General features: G+C 45.2%; 1 protein-coding gene across 3 annotated transcripts; it reads left to right on the forward strand.

The window, feature by feature from the left end:
- The first annotated feature begins 11,340 nt into the window (after positions 1-11,340).
- On the forward strand, positions 11,341-14,325 carry LOC123094182 (histidine-containing phosphotransfer protein 2-like). Of its 3 annotated transcripts, none has more exons than XR_006445764.1 (6): positions 11,341-11,541; positions 11,648-11,763; positions 11,851-11,919; positions 13,017-13,152; positions 13,490-13,562; positions 13,997-14,325. XR_006445764.1 is itself a non-coding variant. In XM_044516241.1 (6 exons), the coding sequence occupies exons 1-6, from the start codon at positions 11,482-11,484 to the stop codon at positions 14,033-14,035; spliced, it is 429 nt and encodes a 142-aa protein (XP_044372176.1). In that variant the 5' UTR covers positions 11,341-11,481; the 3' UTR covers positions 14,036-14,325. The 3 variants fall into 3 exon arrangements, 2 of the variants coding, with proteins under 2 accessions (XP_044372176.1, XP_044372177.1); XM_044516241.1 differs by having other exon boundaries at positions 13,017-13,088; XM_044516242.1 differs by lacking the exon at positions 13,017-13,152.
- Positions 14,326-19,126: the final 4,801 nt, after the last annotated feature.

Raw genomic sequence — 19,126 nt, forward strand, 5'->3', positions numbered from 1 at the left:
GGTGCTCTGGGCTGACCTATTTGGCAGCTTTGCCGTCAGCGGCAGACGGCAAAGACCTTTGCATATTTGCCATCCGCTGGCAGACGGCAAAGATGCAAAGGCCTTTGTTGTCTGCCAGCTGACGGCAAAGCACACCCTTAACCCCTTAACGGACCTAAGCTGCCACGTGTGGTGTCCAGGCTCTTTGCCGTCTGCCAGTATACGGCAAAGAGGGCTTTGCCGTAGCTTATTTAGCCAGACCTGTTGCCATTTTTTGGCTGACGACAAAGGCCTTTGCCATACTCCAGGCATGCCTTTATCGTCAGCCATGGATGACCGCAAAGTGCCTGATTCCTTTAGTGTTGGCACAACTTGTATTCCCGACCAATCTGGCTTTTGGGGATGTAGTGCAGTGGTGTACTGAATGCAGTGTCGTGGTGTAGTGCGGGCAAGTTAAGAAAAAAATGGACACATTCGAGGCTAGCACCATGATGAACAATACTGAGGTAGAGGACATGATGAAGAAGTTGGGGATCACGGAGGATGACTTTGATGATGTGGTAGTAGAGGAAGAGGAGGAGCTCCCTGCTGAAGCAATCCAGTGGATGGCAATCATGCGAGTGCACATAGAGAAAACTTATGCTCAGTACTGGTTTTCAGAAACATGAGGGTGGCTTGGGACTTGGCGAAAGAGGTGAAGATCTGGCCACTCAACAATAATATGTACATGCTGCAATTTTCTTGTTTAGGCGACTAGGAGGGAGTCATGGATGATGGGCTCTGGACTTACCGAGGCAACACGGTGCTTTTGGCGTCGTATGATGGATTCACTAAACCATCAACAATAGCCTTGGACACAATTGAGATGTGGATCCAATTCATGATCTACGAGATAGCTACCCCTACCCCCAATTGAGCCTGGCGCTTGCTAGACCATCCCAGTTCTCTGAGTTCCATTGATCTTAAAAGTTCTAAACTATCCAAATAACCCTCTTTCCGATGCAACCTTGGGACCACATCCATCACATATATGGCCGACTATTTTCCATGGGAAAGACTTAATGACTTAGGGTTTGATAAGGAGAATAGGAGACGGAGAATCCCCTGATATTTGGAACAATAATAGGATAACTAGAGAGCATACAAAGAGGCCGAGAACTTCACAAACACCACAGCCGCCGACAAGCTCGCTGAACACATTGATCACACTATGTCATCAATGGATGAACAACTTATTCAATCGATACTTATTCCCATTGATGCCGAGACTATATTGAAGATCCCTCTTTGCACGAGACAAATATCTTATTTTTGGTCTTGGATTGAGGATAGAAGGGGCATGTTCACTGGGCATTCTGCTTACAAGATGATACAGTGAACCAAGATCAGTAGAGAATCATGGCTGTATGAGCAGGGTGGCCGATCAAACTCAGAGGCTGATTGTCAAGGATGGATAGACTTATGGCATATAAAAGCCCCCCGAAAATCAAGGTGTTCATGTGAATATTAGCACAATACTCACAATGTCCTTCTTCATCATAGAAACATGTCGATGACAAGTGCTTGTTGTTTGTGCAGGTCTAACGATATGTGCAGGCACGCCCTGCTGAATTGCTTGGTTTCAAGGAGCACGTGGGCACTATCATACGAGCAAATTGTCGAGCTATTGAGTCTGAATGTAAATGATGACGCCAAACAATGGCTATTCACCATGCATGAGGTGTTATCACATGCGGACGATTTTATCATGTTTACGATCACTTTTGTGGACGATATGGGGAGCTCGGCACAAAGCTATACATGAGGAGATATATAAAAGCCCTTTCACTTTTCAGGCTTTTGTGCAGAGTTACTTAACTGAGCTGAGAGCTACCCAAAGCACTCAAAGTCCAGTTCCAGGGGCACACGTGATTAGGCCAAGTCAATGTATCGCTCCTTGGGATGATATGGTGAAGGTCAATGTGGATGCGGCGGTTGGACCAGGCGACACTCGAGGCGCAATGGGAGCTATATGCAGAGATCAAGCATGTAATTTTCTGGGTGTGTCGGCCATTGTGTTCCCACATATATCAGATCTTGTTACTGTCGAATCTTCAGCAATCAGGGTGGCACTTGCACTTGGTGATAATCTCTATGAGAGGAAGATTCAGGTGGCTTCAGATTGCAAGGTGGTGTTGCAGATATACATCAGAAGAGCGCAGCTATCTACAGAGCAATCATAACTGAGATCATAGATCAGAAGGCTACTTTTACTAATTGTACATTAGCCATAAATTTAGGAGCTTGAATGTTGAAGCTCACAAACTCGTGAAGCATGCCTTATCCCTAGGGGTTGACCGCCATGTTTGGTTAGGTAACCCCATAGCTAAAGTTGTCTCGCCTTGCTTCAAAACTACTGAGCGTGCGCTGCGGTTTTGACCTAAAGCCTCCGTTTGCTGGAATTAATTGGAATAGTTGAGAAGAAAGTGACCAACGGATGCGTAATGCGTGGAAAGCTGCTGGATAGTTCGGGCCGAATCCTGAAGAAAGTTCAAAGCGCTGTTTGGTGAGCCTACGTAGTATTAGTTCGTTGGTTAGGTAAAGGTTGGCAAGCCAATGATGCTTAGCTGGTCTTTTTGAATGTTTAGCCACACTGGAACTGAGACATGGCCTAGACTCCCATGGGGGGCAGCAGAGGGGAATCTTGGACAATGGGCGAAAGCCCGATCCAGCAATATCGCGTGAGTGAAGAAGGTCAATGCTCCTTGTAAAGCTCTTACGTTGAGTGCGCGATCATGACATATCTCGAGGAAGAAGCCCAGGCTAACTCCGTGCCAGCAGCCGCGCTAAGACGGGGGTGGGGGTGGGGGTGGGGGGAAGTACTCTTTGGAATGACTGGGTGTAAAGGGCATGTAGGCGGCGGGGTTGAAAATGAAACTGTGAAAATCATAATAAGTGGCGGAATGCTCTTGAAACCAATTCACTTAAGTGAGACAGAGGAGAGTGGGTGGTTTTCTATTCGTCCCTATAAACACTAATCATCAACCCGTGCACCTACACGGGCTAGATATACCATCATAGAATCTTGTAAATATACTTTGTAAGCCTATAACTGGAAACATAAAACATGGAACATGCTTTTCAGTTTTTATTTTATAGTGGTGTTTAGTCTTCAAATTTCAGGCAGAATTAAAAGTGGACACGTATGAATTCTCAAGTTCATTGATCAAGCGCATGCAGTTGTTATGGTATACAAAATCGAACATGTTGAGGACTCACATGCATATTTGTAGGAAAAACTAAAAAAAAATTGTAATTATTTCTTACATCATTACATTCAAACCCACACAAAGAAAATACTCAAATAAACATCATTTTTCTTTAAACAGAAGGATCCAACTGACGCCATAAAATGTATCTTTTCCTTATATTCGCCAATTATTGCTCAAATAGCTGTGCATGTGCTGTGTAAATAAGATTTAGATATGGTACATAGAACTTTGTTAGATTTAGACCATAGCTTCAGTGTGAATGTTGCTGCAATGGCACAGAAGTATGATCGGTTTGGCATTGTCTGCTTTGCGATGATCCACTCCCGTGCACAGGCTCTATCCTACGGATCGCCCTATCGGACAGCTAGCAGTATATGTCATGCCAAAAGCTTCTTGACCAACATATGCGCTAGTAAATCTAATTACTCTAAATTATGAAAATATAGTTATTCTGAATTATGAAAATATAATTACCCTAAACTATATATGTACCTTAGATCGTAGAGGCCACCATCGAACAGAACTATATAGGGAGTAGTTGTGCGGTAGTACTGTTGAGATGTAGAAGTGGAAAAGCAATAATGCATAACAAAATCATATTCTATCACACGCTTAGCTTATACTATATATATTGGCACACATTTTCTTTGCATATGCACCTGGTAGATTAAACAATGGAAGCAAACACAGTAGGGCAAACCAATTTCAGATTTTTATCTCAAATCAAAAGCCTAGAAAGGGTGATCCAGGAAAAACATTAATCGCTGCATTGTTGAGAGTCTCATGTTTCAATTTCACCATCCAATCTCATAGAAAAATGTAGGCAGCCGGTGAGGAATCAGCAGATGGTTGCCATGTGCTTCTCGATATTTCTTTTCCCTAATCACCAAAGAACACATAGGCGAGCCCAGCAGTAACTTGATATACAGGAGGCTTCTTTGGTTTGCACCAGTGTAACACGAAAGAACAGATACGCAGCCGTGAAAGTCGCTGGCTGCATGATGGAAGACGCCAACCACATATCGTTGATATTGAACGCAACGCTTGAATATCTTTTTTGACCTCTTCGTTCACCATAACCTTTCATAGTGGGATCCATCTTTCTTAAGCTTTGACACTTGGAAATAATACTTACCATCATATTAATCAAACCTTGCTGCATCCACCGATTTTTTTTCCAACTCATGCATGTGAAACCATGGATATTTCATCAGCAAAAAGTACGAAAAAGGACACAACTATGCACTATTAATTATGTCTGTGCTCAGACATACCGCTCTCCTGCAGTATCCACAAAAGGAAAACCAAGATTTTCAGTTCTCACGCGCCTGACAAACATCATCTATCTTCTGCTTGCAATCTTTCCTGATGATACATCATGTCCGTTGGGGGTAATATGAATTCAAAAGGATGGAAAAAAGACCTGGAAAGAGGGGAATTAGGGATACTGTGCTAAATTGGGACAGGAGAGGAGAGCATTATGCCCTTGAATGGAATCCAGGATGTGAAACGTTGTGCCGCCATAGCGATGATGGCCACAACCATACTTGCACTAGTAGAAAACAGGGCATTTGTCCCGGTTCGTAAGGGCCATTAGTCCCGGTTCATGAACCGGGACTAAAGGGTCGTTACTAATGCCTCCCCCCTTTAGTCCCGATTCTAACACGAACGAACCGGGACAAAAGGTCGCGGCCACGTGAAGCTCCACCTTTAGTCCCGGTTGGTAACACCAACCGGGACTAAAGGAAATTTTATGACTTTTTTTTGATTTTTTTTTAATTTTTTTTAATTTTCAAATTTCCGAATTATTTAAACTCTAATCTCTAATCACCCCTCATCATTCCAAATCATCTAACTTCCCGAACGGTCACCCACCCTCCCACTCCCCCAGCCTGAGCACGCTTAACTTTTGGGTTCTATTCTCCCTCGTTTCCAAGTCTGCACTTGTTGTTTTCCTGACAATATTAATATGTCAATCCTATTAACCTTCAGGAATTTTGCTTGAGCATGAAGTGACACATTTCACTGTTTGAGTTTGAAACTATTGTTTTAAAAAACAATAATTATTTGATAACACTAATATTTCTTGAATAATTAGTTTGACCATTGTTTGACCACTGTTTGACCACAGTTTGACCACAGTTTGACCAGATTTGACCAAAATTCAAAATAACTGAAATAATTATTTAGTAACACTAATATTCTAGATTAATTAGTCTGACCATTGTTTGACCATAGTTTGAATTGTTTTCGATTTTTTTCACTCTACATCTTAAAAGCCCCGTATCTTTTTTCTGTTAGGTTTTTGAGGATTTTGAAAATGTTTAACGGGGTTCCCCCGGTTAAATTTGGATGTAACTTTTCGAGTAGATGATTTTTTATATAAAAAACTTTTTCATCCGAGTTAGTATGCAAAAGTTATCCATTTTACTAAATTCTAGAGAGATTTTGCAAATAAAGTCGAAATTCACATTTGCAAATTTTCCCAACAACTAGACCACGTATCACATGGAAACTTGCTTTTTTTATTATTTTTTTGACATTTTCATCATTTTCTTTTATTTTTTTAAAACTGAAAAGGCGATCCAGGGGGTGGAGTTTGAAAATGGGACCTTTAGTACCGGTTCGTGCCATGAACCGGTACTAATGCCTCAAACCCCATTAGTACCGGTTGGTGGCTCGAACCGGGACTAAAGATCTAACCTTTAGTACCGGTTGGTGCCACGAACCGGTACTAATGGGCATCGCACACTTTAGTCCCGGTTCGTGGCACCAACCGGGACTAAAGGGTCCAGACGAACCGGGACAAATGGCCCACGTGGCCTCTGGGCGCACGAACCGGGATTAGTGCCCCCATTAGTCCCGGTTCTAGACTGAACCGGGACTAATGGGCTAAACCGGCCTGGACCAAAGCCCTCTTTTCTACTAGTGTTGCTTCAAAGAGGAACATCAGTACCGTACCTCCTCCAAGCCTCGAGCAAGCAACACAATATTGTACAGGAGGCCCCATGCCAGCGGTAGGGGCCGATCGCCGTTCAATTCCTGCAGAGGGCCTCTCATCCTTCTAGTACTGAATATGCTAGCAGTCGACTAAAATAGATGATTGAGCTGATAGTGTTATCATTGCCATCTGTAATCGATATTGAATACCTCCTCTTGCATGCTAGATCTAAACATAAAATTTAGCTCAACTGTACACATCTGTTTTGACTCGACAGTAAGGAACCATAATATTGCAACCCTGAGGAACAAAGCAATGGATGAGTACTTGACAACAATTTAGCTCAAGTGTACAGCTAAAAATTTAATTATGAAGGACAAAATTGGTTGCGACAAAATCAGTCACTTGACAACAATTATCACATTTGTCTATGAATATTTGAACCTATGGTCTTTGTTGCGCCCTGGTCGGATGGATTAAAAAACGCAACCATCTAGTACATAGGGAGATTGTGCATATTTCTTACCTCTAATAATCTAATCAAGGCAGTAGAGGAGGATTATGTGCCCTGTGTAACAGGAACACGCATCAGTCGGAGTAGGATCCAGGAGGCCATTATTGAACCAATTTTCACATATCACCAGCTAATGAAAAATAATTTACAAATAGTAACTCTCATCGAATGGAAATAATATCATGCATGGTACTTAAGCCAGCCGTACCTGAAACTTGATGAATCTAATATTTGTTCAAGGAAGTGTCTCACGGCCTTTAACTAAAACTAACAATTTACAGTTGACAGTGATCTAGTTTCATGAAACTATAATTATTAGAAGTCACCAGATGTCTGCCTCTCTTCGATTTCTGCAAGTAGCACCTAGGTGAGCTCACCAAATCACCCCATGTTGCTTTAAGTAGGTAGAAATTTGGCAGATACACAAATATTAGTACGATATCCATTAATTCTAATAATTGATAAAGAAGGACACTCCTCTCATGTGTGTGTGTGTCTGTGTGTTTGGTGCTGTGTATTTCGATGTGAGATCAGTAATTCCAACTCCCTACAATTAAGATATGAATAGTCAGTGGAAACTTACCATTGGGAACCATGGCTTGGGGAGCATGTTCAGACCTGCAAGTTGCTGCTCTCAATCTATTGCCCATGTATATGGATGATTATTAATCTGCTCATATGTTTACACCTCCAGACATTGCCACCGCAGGGATTATTAACATGAACACAACCATCATCGCCATTAAGTTAGCAAAATAGATCAACATACTTGTCGCCATGGCGGGTAGGAAAAGTTTCACGTGTGATGTTCTCTATTGATATCACGTAATCCTTGTAACTAACAGTCAAACGACATGCTAGGCAATCACAAAGGGAAACGTTTCAGGCCGGGGAACCGGCCGAACCTTCGGCCGGTCGCGAGCCACGCTGCACTAGTAGAAAAGAGGGCTTTGGTCCATCCCGGGTTAGCCCATTAGTCCCGGTTCAGTCTAGAACCAGGACTAATGGGGGCATTAGTCCCGGTTCGTGCGCCCAGGGGCCACGTGGGTCATTTGTCCCGGTTCGTCTAGACCTTTTAGTCCCCGTTGGTGCCACGAACCGGGACTAAAGGGTGCGATGCCCATTAGTCCCGGTTCGTGGCACCAACCGGGACTAAAGGGTTAGACCTTTAATCCCGGTTCGTGCCACCAACCGGTACTAATGGGGTTTGAGGCATTAGTACTGGTTCATGGCACGAACCGGTACTAAAGGTCCCATTTTCAAACTCCACCCCCTCCCCCCCCCCCCCCTTGGATTGCCTTTTCAGTTAAAAAAAATAAAAGAAAATGATGAAAATGTCAAAAAATAAAAGAAAATAAGTTTCCCATGTGATATGTGGTCTAGTTGTTGGGAAAATTTACAAATATGAATTTCGACTTTATTTGCAAAATCTCTCTAGAATTTAGTAAAAATGGGCATAACTTTTGCATACTGACTCGGATGAAAAAGTTTTTTATATGAAAAATCATCTACTCGAAAAGTTACATCCAAATTTAACGGGGGAACCCCGTTAAACATTTTCAAAATCTTCAAAAACCTAACAGAAAAAAGTTACGGGGCTTTTAAGATCTAGAGTGGAAAAAATCGAAAACAATGCAAACTGTGGTCAAACAATGGTCAAACAATGGTCAAACTAATTATTCTAGAATATTAGTGTTACTAAATAATTATTTCAGTTATTTTGAATTTTGGTCAAATCTGGTCAAACTGTGGTCAAACAATGGTCAAACTAATTATTCAGGAAATATTAGTGTTACTAAATAATTATTGTTTTTTAAAACAGTAGTTTTAAACTCAAACAGTGAAATGTGTCACTTCATGCTCATGCAAAATTCCTGAGGGTTAATAGGATTGACATCTTACTATTGTCAGCAAAACAACAAGTGCAGACTTGGAAACGAGGGAGAATAGAACCCGGAAGTTAAGCGTGCTCAGGCTGGGGGAGTGGGAGGATGGGTGACCGTTCGGAAAGTTAGATGATTAGGAATGATGTGGGGTGATTAGAGATTAGAGGATAAATTGAGCAGTGATGAGGGGTGGTGATTAAAGATTAGAGGTTAAAAAAATTCAGAAATTTGAAAATAAAAAATTTCAAAAAAAAATTTCAAAAAAAAAAATCATAAAATTTCCTTTAGTCCCGGTTGGTGTTACCAACCGGGACTAAAGGTGGAGCTCCACGTGGCCGCGACCTTTAGTCCCGGTTCCAGTTTGAACCGGGACTAAAGGAGGGAGGCATTAGTAACGACCCTTTAGTCCCGGTTCAAGAACCGGAAATAAAGGCCCTTACGAACCGGGACTAATGCCCCCTTTTCTACTAGTGCTGGCGCCCCGCGCCAGCGCCCCGCGCGAGACTCCTGTTATTGTTGGGCCCCACGTGGACCACCCCTCCTCCCTTTTTTATCTTTCCCCTAACTGCTGCCTTCATCCCCTACCTCCAGACACATCCTTTCCCGTGGCCATTTTTCTTCTTCCTTTTCCCTGCGCTGCTGCCTACCGGCGGCCGCTGCCGGCCGTGTGCTTCGCCGAGCCAGGGGGACTACCCGACTGCTGCTAGTCCTCCTCCTCCGCACATCTTATCCCCCAAAACATCTCTCCTTCTCTCTCAAATAAGCCATGGTTCCAGACGAGACAAGGTCTGGGAAGGAGGCTGCAACCGGTGCCCGGGGAGCCTGCGAACGGCCATGAGACGACGAGCATGGTGACCTCAGGACGGCGAGGATAGGGCAACGCTCCTCCAAGAAAACAATCGATGTCGTTATTTTTTCTACATGCTTCAACCTGCGTCGGAATTTGCTACAAACGGCATCCCATACTGCTGCCACCGGTGTCACATTTTTCTGCAATACAGAATCGACCTCGAATCGATGTCACTTTTTGCTACAACCGTTTTCATTTTTTGCTACATATGTTCAGGCTGAGTTGTGACCCGACGACGGCGGCGATGACTTTTTGGCTGCAACCGTAATAGACTTTTGGTACATCCAGCAACAATTTTTGCTACATCCATTCTTTTTTTGCCGGCAACGATCCAATGGCGAGATACAGCCGCCGGCGATGATGACAAGTTTTTCCGCCGGATAAGCTGCAACGGGCATCGTCAAAAGCTGGAACCAACCATCAGCAGAGGTGCATCTACTGTGGGTGGTGTCCCGGCAACCATATCGGGCACCTCTCGCAGAGCTCGACGCCCATGGCCATGGCGACAGCCCTCGCGGAGCTCGACGCCCATGGCCATGGCAGCACCCCTCGTGGAGCTTGATGCCGATGGCCATGGCAGCACCCCTCGCGGAGCTCGACGCCCATGGCCACGGTAGCATCCCTCGCGGAGCTCGACTCCCATGGCCATGGCGTGCCCTAGCAGCCACGGCGGCATCCCTCGAGCGGAGCTCGACGAACATGGCCGTCGTGTCCATCACCAGGCGTGGAATCATGCATCTCGCGGGTCACAGGGGGGCGCGCGTTCCGCGCGAGGAAGGAGACGAGTTTGGGGGAGAATCGAACGGTTACAAGCGCGCAAATCTTACGGCTACCAAACGACCGGACAAACTTTCGGCCAGTGCGCCAGCGCCTATCGTTGCCCAATCACAAAAGACAATCTGGAGGAAGGCAGCCGCTTGCACTGCTGGGGAGAGGGTCTAGAAAATATAGAACTTTCCCCCAAAATAAGAATCTCCTGAAAAAAACAGAGCAGGAGTAGATGATGAACCGCCGCCGACATGTACCTGCCTTTACCTTCTCGCATGTGCGCCCTCGAATATCAATGGCGCACCGGCATGTGCGCCCTCCTTCAAACTACCATGGATACACATCCACATATGCATAGGCCATCTAGGATTCAGAAACCTGAAATAAAAGGAGATATCAAAACTCAAGTGGAAGGGCAATGAGTAGAGATTGAATTGGTTCATTTTCTTCTAGATGGACTGCATCAGGGATCGTACCTTGCAGTATATAGGAGAACATGGAGAGGCGGCAGAGGAGGAGGAGTGGCGCTGGCAGAAGAGATGCGGCCATGCGGGGAAACCTGTTTTTTCTTTGGGTTTCCATACGAAGACCTATTTTTTCTTGTAAAGAGATGTACCTGTGGGATAATTTGCTAGGACTCTCAGGGATTTCATCTAACGGCTGCAGATATTTCATACTGATATCTGATGATTAATTTTATTAGTTTTATATAGGATTAACGTGACCCTTTTATTTGGGTTCCACACAAAGAATTATTTTTCTTGTAAGGAGACATACGTGTGGGATAATTTGCTAGGACTCTCTTATCGATTTCATCCAACGGCTGTAGATATTTTATACTGAGATCAGATGGTTATTTTTGTTAGTTTTGTAGGATTAACGTGATGCCTCGTTTGGTGCCTTCAATTAGTAAATATATATAAAATAAGATATAAAATATAAGTTAAGATTGTGAGGTACTAAAATTATTATTTTTTGAAAGGAAAAGTTGAAACAGACGCTCACTTCCATGAACACGTGGACACACAACCGGTGGCTCCATGCATGCATGCATGATACATCGCACGCAGTACGCAAGCGGGCTGTTGCCAAGCTAACTAATGGCGCCCGGCCGACAACACAGTACAGCTAGTAGAGCACTCGCTGCCAAACGCCTACGTGAGAGACCCTCGTGAGCCCAGCTATACAACCTCCTCTCCTCCACCCATCCTCGTTCACTCCGCATCTGCAGCCGAATTCCCCCGTCTGCACCGCTCAGTCCCCCGGACAGCCGGACCTCTCCTCGCCTTGCCATGGCAGCCGCAGCACTGAGGGCGCAGCTGAACGCCCATATCGCCGGCATGTACACCAATGTGAGGCCCTTCCCCTCCCCTCTAGTCGTGTGGTATTGGATTTTGGCTTGGCTGGACGACTAACTTGGCCTTTGCCTTTGCTTTGGCGTGGTCGATGTCGATGCAGGGTGTGGTGGACGAGGATACATTCGAGGAGCTGCGGGACGAGGGCACCGCCGCCGAGGTCTCCCGCCTCTTCATCTACGACGCCTCCGAGATCATCGACGACATCGACCTCCAGATGTCCGCCCCCACGCCCTCTGTCATCTCTCCGTCTGCTCTCTGTCTCGGGAACTGACTCATCTTAATTATCTGCTCTGGAAATCGCAGGGAGGAGCCTGAATTGGACTTTGACGAGGTGGAAGCCCTGACGCAGCAGCTCATGCGGTGCACCTCCAGGTGATGACTATCATAAACCATTTCTCTCTCTTCCACCTGCTTATTTTTAACTCTATGTTTGTTTGCCCGCTGCGTCAATGTCGTGCGATTCGGATCTGTTTATACTGGGCAAAGGATTCTTATTTGTCGGTTGCACTACCCCATAGGCGTAATTAGAAGAATCAAGTTTAGTCGAGTTTAGTGTAACAGAGTTACCAGTATCCCGATTAATATCATTGTTATGATGAGGATAAATTGCTGGCATTTTTGGAATAGTCTTGGTATTAATGATCTGCTATTCTGTGTATTGCTAATGGTGGTTTTTCTGGTATTAATGATCTGCTATTCTATGTATCTCTAATGGTGTTTTTTCTAGTTTGTCCACAGCTTTGATGTTGTTTTTTCATTTTGATGTGTCGGCACGGGGTGTGTACCTCATGACACGGCCAGACAATTGAGGTTTGTGTCGTTTTACAGGCGTCGTATAGCCATAGGTAGAAGAGCTGAGTTTAGTCATATATCGTGTAACGAAATTGTTGGTATTCTTCCCAATGTTAATCAAATCGTATAGCTTGGCGAGGGGAATTTTTGTCGTTTTGCAAACGTTTGTTCTACTATCATGTCTGTTCTTCGGGCAATGCCATTATTCTAGGTTGAGAATGAAAAAAATTGTCGTTTTATAAGCATGGCTGGTATTAATGATTTGCAATTCTACATAATGCCAGTGGCCATGTTTCACCATTGGAACGGTGTTGTTTCTATTCAGATTTGTCAGGCGCAGGGTGTGTACGTCATGGACGTCATTTGGGTGTCGTATATCCAAAATTAGAAGACCTCATTGTAGTTGTGTGTCGTGTAGCGGAATTGTCGGTATTCATGACAATTTCATGGTCCGGCAAGAAAAACTTTGTCATTTTCTAAATATTTCTGGTACTACTGATCTGCTATTGCACATAGCGGCAATGGTGTTTTTTTTTCTGCTTCATCAAACAATTTATGGAGTTGACAATCATGATAGGAAATGGCTCCTTGAGAATATTATTGAGTTGACGTCTCAGTTTATAATAAGTTTGATAAGTTCCTAGTTTTCTGATCTGCATTTTTTTTGCATGTTTCAGTGTTGGTGCACAGCAAGTGAACCTCGCCTGCATGCACTTCGGCAATTTCTATGCCATACAATACAAACAAGGGTCAAAACTTAGTAGCTTATTTAATACTGCTACACAATAATTATTCGCAACATTGTTTTTCAAGGTCTCTATGTAAACCTGACAGCTCATGTTGTCTTTTCTGTCGTTATTTTCAGCTCATATACCAATCTAACATTGTTAAGAAGTATCCTGATTTGCTTTTTCACTTCATCTGCAATCACGTTATTGATATTACTCGGTTCACTATCTGAATATGCTACTCTTTGATGGTTCTCTTGTAATTTATTGGCTCTAGACTTTTGTTTATAGCACAACTAAATTCTTATATGGCTAGAGATTTTTCTTTTTGGAAATATAGGGTTACAATTTTTGAACCATTTCATCTCAGTTCTGTTAACCTCTTCAGAATTTGACAATGTGGTAATTTTGCATTATTTCAGGTCTCTCGTGTCATTGGCTCTTGTTAGGAATGAGTTCTATATTGTGCGACATGAGTTGGAGATCGTGATGCAGGTAGCACCGTATGTGCATAATGTTGGATGTTGATACCAACTTTCCACTAGTTTCATAACCCATAGATTGGTCATATTAAGATAGAGAAATGGGAACAATCTTTAATCCTTAATCTAATTCTTTTGACATTTAGATTTGGAGCACTTAGTTTGAGGTACCGAAAAGTCTCCTTTAGCCGTTAAATGATTATGTGGTAATTTTGTCATCATGTTCGGTAGATGCATAGGGTAGCTAAAAAAAGTGGGAGAAATTCTCTGTTTCCCAGCTTAAATTAAGCTTCACCAAATACCCAAATAAGAAACTAGCTAACTTGTAACATGGTGATTAGTGAAACCATGTGACTTGAGCACCATTATGTGCCATAGACTTATCTTAATCATTTTTCGGAAGGTACTTCTCTTAATCATTGACCTGTTATTCATATTTTGTTGCAGCTCGAAGAGCAGATCGCGGCATGTGGTCCTGACTCCTAAGTAGCGGCAAGTGAAGGGGGAAGAGCCTGGCCCCATGCAATCCCTTGCATTATGCGGTCCATGTGTCTTGGAAGATGTAGCCATTTTCAAAGGGTGTCTAGCACTATAGGGTGCGCGTAAAACTTAGATGAATATTCTCGCTTCGGAACTTTGGGCTCGTAACCCTGTGAAAGAAAACTGTTGTCGTGTGTTGATGTCAGTGTGAAGTCTATATTCTAGAGTGTCGTGGATGTGTTGGCCCCCGCCTACAGGCTGTTTATAAAACATATACTTGGTTGGTTGGTCCTCTAGTGACTTTGTTTTGCTGTTTCTTCTGTTTGTTTTTCTCTATAAGCAAGTCTTGTTGTTGGTTGTTGTACCTAGAGTTTAGCCAATCACCATATTTGGGCATATTAAACATGTCGTTTCGGTCTGAAATTTCAGCATGGCCTTCTTATAAGAGTACGACGGCACTTCCACGAGCAGTAGCCGGAGGAGGGGAAAAACAGAGGGATGGTCTGTGAGGTCACATCCATGAATCACAAAGTTGTCGGTTCGCGAGACGACGTGAAGAGCATCTCTAGGCTTGGGTATGTTTGCATTGGTATGAAAAGTCTGGGCTAATTAAGTCGCCAATTACAGCTCCAACGATGATCGCTGGAACATCATACTACTCCTAGTCCACATAGTTATTTAGACTACCCTGACTCACCAACTGGGCAAGAGAACATGTGGCCATCTTTGTCTTTGTCCTGTAGTGGCTGATCTCACCTATTGCAAACCATGTTCTGATGTGAAACATCGGGTCTTTGATGGTAGTAGAAACTGGTGTTATTCATCACCATGGCTAGCCGATGCTCGTACGCCTCCCTTCCATGACTACTATCGCTTCTCATGCTGGCTCGCCAACTAGGGTATGGTTGGTTGATGAAAGAAAAACTCTACCACACACCAAATTTAGATCCCGCTTTCTTATATATGTGCAAATTTTTTGGTACAACCATGCTCCACATCCAACTCTATCTTATTTTTCCAGAGTGGAGGAAGGGGACACTTTGCGGGACTTTTAGTAGAAAATTTTCCATACAGATAGAAGCACCTATTAAAAAGATACTCCAAAGGCTTCCGGATCATAGTCTCATTAGCTGAAGAACACCCATGCTAATCTATATTAAGTGCATTCAAATCATGCCTTTATTAATTAGTCCAAGGCCTCATCAGCCACAACATCATAAATACAAAGAGGAAAAACATGAAACCAAGTTTTACACAAATCATTGGGGCAACCTTCCCTTGCCATGATGGAATTAGCCCTATTAGTTGTTCTTCTACTCCACTTCACCCGATGCTCTTCTAAAGCAGATAACAAGTCCATTATGTCTTCACAGAGAGGCCCCATCTTGGGGGAGGGGGGGGGGTTAGTCTACAGAGTTCAACGTTATAGCCACACCCTGATTGTCATTAATGAATACAATTGTTTGGTCAAATATGTTGTTTGAGAGTAGTTCATGATGGCCTTTCTAGTTGGAGAGAATAATTCTTTCCTTGATGATTTCTCTTACAAAGATCAAGCATATATATCGAGGGAGAGAGAACCCACTCCCCTGGAACATAGGCATGCAGGCCATGAGAACTAGGAGATCCTAACAATGGTGCATAGACGTCCTGCACAAACGGTTCTCCGTGTTATGGCAGGTTACATTCTCATGTTTTTTTACTTTACAGTGCTTACAAGTTGAGATTTGAAAAAATCTAGCCTAGAACATAAGTCATCAAAACTCATGGCATTTTGAAACTTTAGTCATAAAAAGATATCAAATATCAGACACAAAAAGGGAGTGCTAGACAAAAATGCAAAAAGAATGAAAATAAAGAAGGGGCGCAATAGTTACCGAGCGTTGATATGTCTACAACGTATCTATATTTTTTATTGTTCCATAATATTATAGCCCGACAGCCCCATCCTCTACTCCATTGATGCGCCCACTGGGCGAGATCGGTGGTGTGCCATCTGAGGGAGTCCCGGATTAGGGGGTGTCCGGATGACCTGACTATGACCTTTGGCCGGACTCCTGGGCTATGAAGATACAAGATTGAAGACTTCGTCCCGTGACCGAATGGGACTTTCCTTGGCGTGGAACGCAAGCTTGGCGCGGATATGTAGATCTCCTCCCATTGTAACCGACTCTGTGTAACCCTAGCCCTCTCTAGTGTCTATATAAACCGGAGGGTTTTAGTCCGTAGGACGAACAACAATCATACCATAGGCTAGCTTCTAGGGTTTAGCCTCTCTGATCTCGTGGTAGATCTACTCTTGTACTACCCATATCATCAATATTAATCAAGCAGGAGTAGGGTTTTACCTCCATCGAGAGGGCCCGAACCTGGGTAAAAACATCATGTCCCTTGTCCTCTGTTACCATCAGCCTAGACGCACAGTTCGGGACCCCCTACCCGAGATCCGCCGGTTTTGACACCGACATTGGTGCTTTCATTGAGAGTTCCTCTGTGTCGTCATCTTTAGGCCCGATGGCTCCTCCGATAATCAACAACGAAGCGGTCCAGGGTGAGACTTTTCTCCCCGGACAGATCTTCGTATTCGGCGGCTTTGCGCTGTGGGTCAATTCGCTTGGCCATCTGGAGCAGATCGAAAGCTACGCCCCTGGCCATCAGGTCAGATTTGGAAGTTTGAACTACACGGCCGACATCCGCGGAGACTTGATCTTCGACGGATTCGAGCCACAGCCGGGCGCGCCGCACTGTCACGATGGGCATGATCTAACTCTGCCACCGAACAGTGTCCAGGAGGCCGCCCCAGCGTCCGCTCCAACCCTTAGCTCGAAGCCGACTGCGCCAATCGAGGACGGGTGGCTGGACACCGCCTCGGGGGCTGCAATCCCTACGGCGATCGAGCCGAATACCAGCCTTGTCCTTTACGAAGCTCGTGACTGGGCGCCGATCATGGAGTTCGCTGCCGCAGACATCTTTCAGCACTCGCCCTTCGGCGACATTCTGAATTCACTAAAGTCTCTCTCTTTATCAGGAGAGCCCTGGCCGGACTATGGTCAGCGAGGTTGGGATGCGGACGACAAAGAAATTCAAATCCCACCCACCACCCACTTCGTAGCCACTATCGATGATTTAACCGACATGCTCGACTTCGACTCAGAAGACATCGACGGTATGGACGCCGATGCAGGAGACGACGAAGAACCAGCGCCTATAGGGCACTGGAAGGCCACCTCGTCATATGACATATACATGGTGGACACCCCAAAAGAAGGGAATGGCGATGAAACAACGGAGGTTAACCCCTCCAAGAAGCAGCCTAAGCGCCGGCATCAGCAGCGCCGCTCTAAATCCTGCCAAAGCAAAAACGATGATTCCGGCACGGGAGATAATAACACCCCGGATAGTGCCGAAGACAACCCCCTCCAGCAAGATTCAGCACAGGAGGATGGAGAAACCAGCCCTCATGAGAGAGCGGCAGACAGAGAGGTAGAGGACGATAATCACATGCCTCCCTCCGGAGACGAGGCAAGCCTCGACGACGACGAATTTATCGTGCCTGAGGATCCCGTCGAACAAGAGCGTTTCAAACGCAGGCTTATGGCCACGGCGAGCAGCCTCAAGAAAAAACAGTAGCAGCTTAGAGCTGACCAAGACTTGCTAGCCGACAGATGGACTGAAGTCCTTGCAGCCGAAGAGTACGAACTCAAACGCCCCTCCAAGAGCTACCCAAAGCGTAGGCTGCTATACCAATTAGAGGAGGAAGCACCTAAACCTACATCATCAGCGCACGACGCGGCAGACTGGCCACCTCGTGGCCGCGACAGAGAGGCCTCTCGGCCATCCACTCAAGCCGCACCCCGGCGTCGCTCAAAAAATACCAAGGCACGGGGAAAGGCGCCAGACCTGCGAGATATATTGGAGGACAAGGCAAGGCAAACAAGATCGATCTCCGGATCGCGTGGGCGCCCCACGACACGTAACGATAACCGTCATGCCGGATATGGCAAATACGGCTAGGCCAAACACAGCAGACAAAGCTCATTTGAGCTACGACGTGATATAGCCCAGTACAGAGGCGCCGCACACCCACTACGCTTCACAGATGAAATAATGGATCATCATATCCCCTAGGGTTTTAAACCCGTAAACATCGAATCATACGATGGCACAACAGATCCTGCGGTATGGATCGAGGATTATCTCCTTCATATCCACATGGCCTGCGGTGATGACCTACACGCTATCAAATACCTCCCACTCAAGCTTAAAGGACCAGCTCGGCATTGGCTCAACAGCTTGCCAACAGAGTCAATTGGTTGCTGGGAGGACCTGGAAGCCGCATTCCTCGACAATTTCCAGGGCACCTATGTGCGACCACCAGACGCCGATGACCTAAGCCACATCATTCAGCAGCCAGAGGAATCGGCCAGACAATTCTGGACACGGTTCTTAACCAAGAAAAATCAAATAGTCGACTGTCCGGACGCAGAGGCCCTCGCAACCTTCAAACATAACATCCATGACGAATGGCTTGCCCGGCACCTAGGACAGGAAAAGCCAAAATCCATGGCAGCCCTCACAACACTCATGACCCGCTTTTGCGCGGGAGAAGACATGACCAAGAGCCCTGCTAATTCGGATACCAAGGACAACAATGGCAGGTCATGTCGCAACAAATACAAGCGCCGCATTAACGGCGACAATACTGAGGATACGACAGTCAATGCCGGATTCCGAGGCTCCAAACCCGGTCAGCGGAAAAAGCCATTCAAAAGAAGTACTCCGAGCCCGTCCAATTTGGACCGAATACTCGATCGCTTGTGCCAGATAGACGGCACCCCCGAAAAACCAGCCAATCACACCAACAGGGATTGTTGGGTGTTCAAGGAGGCAGGCAAGTTAAGCGCCGAAAACAGAGACAAGGGGCTGCATAGCAATGATGAGGAGGAGCCCCGACCGCCGAACAATAGGGGACAGAAGGGCTTTCCCCCACAAGTGCGGGCAGTGAACATGATATACGCAACCCACATCCCCAAAAGGGAACGGAAGCGTGCACTCAGGGACGTATATGCGTTGGAGCCAGTCGCCCCAAAGTTCAAC

The sequence above is a fragment of the Triticum aestivum genome, chromosome 4B (genome assembly GCF_018294505.1).
Source record: "Triticum aestivum cultivar Chinese Spring chromosome 4B, IWGSC CS RefSeq v2.1, whole genome shotgun sequence".
Lineage (NCBI taxonomy): Eukaryota > Viridiplantae > Streptophyta > Magnoliopsida > Poales > Poaceae > Triticum > Triticum aestivum.

Excerpts from the sequence above, each read along its gene's own strand:
- LOC123094182 (XM_044516241.1), top strand. The coding sequence starts at position 11,482 with ATGGCAGCCGCAGCACTGAGGGCGCAGCTGAACGCCCATATCGCCGGC. Across the intron at positions 11,542-11,647 it reads TCGCCGGCATGTACACCAAT|GGTGTGGTGGACGAGGATAC; the intron begins GTGAGGCCCTTC and ends ATGTCGATGCAG. Across the intron at positions 11,920-13,016 it reads CTCATGCGGTGCACCTCCAG|TGTTGGTGCACAGCAAGTGA; the intron begins GTGATGACTATC and ends TGCATGTTTCAG.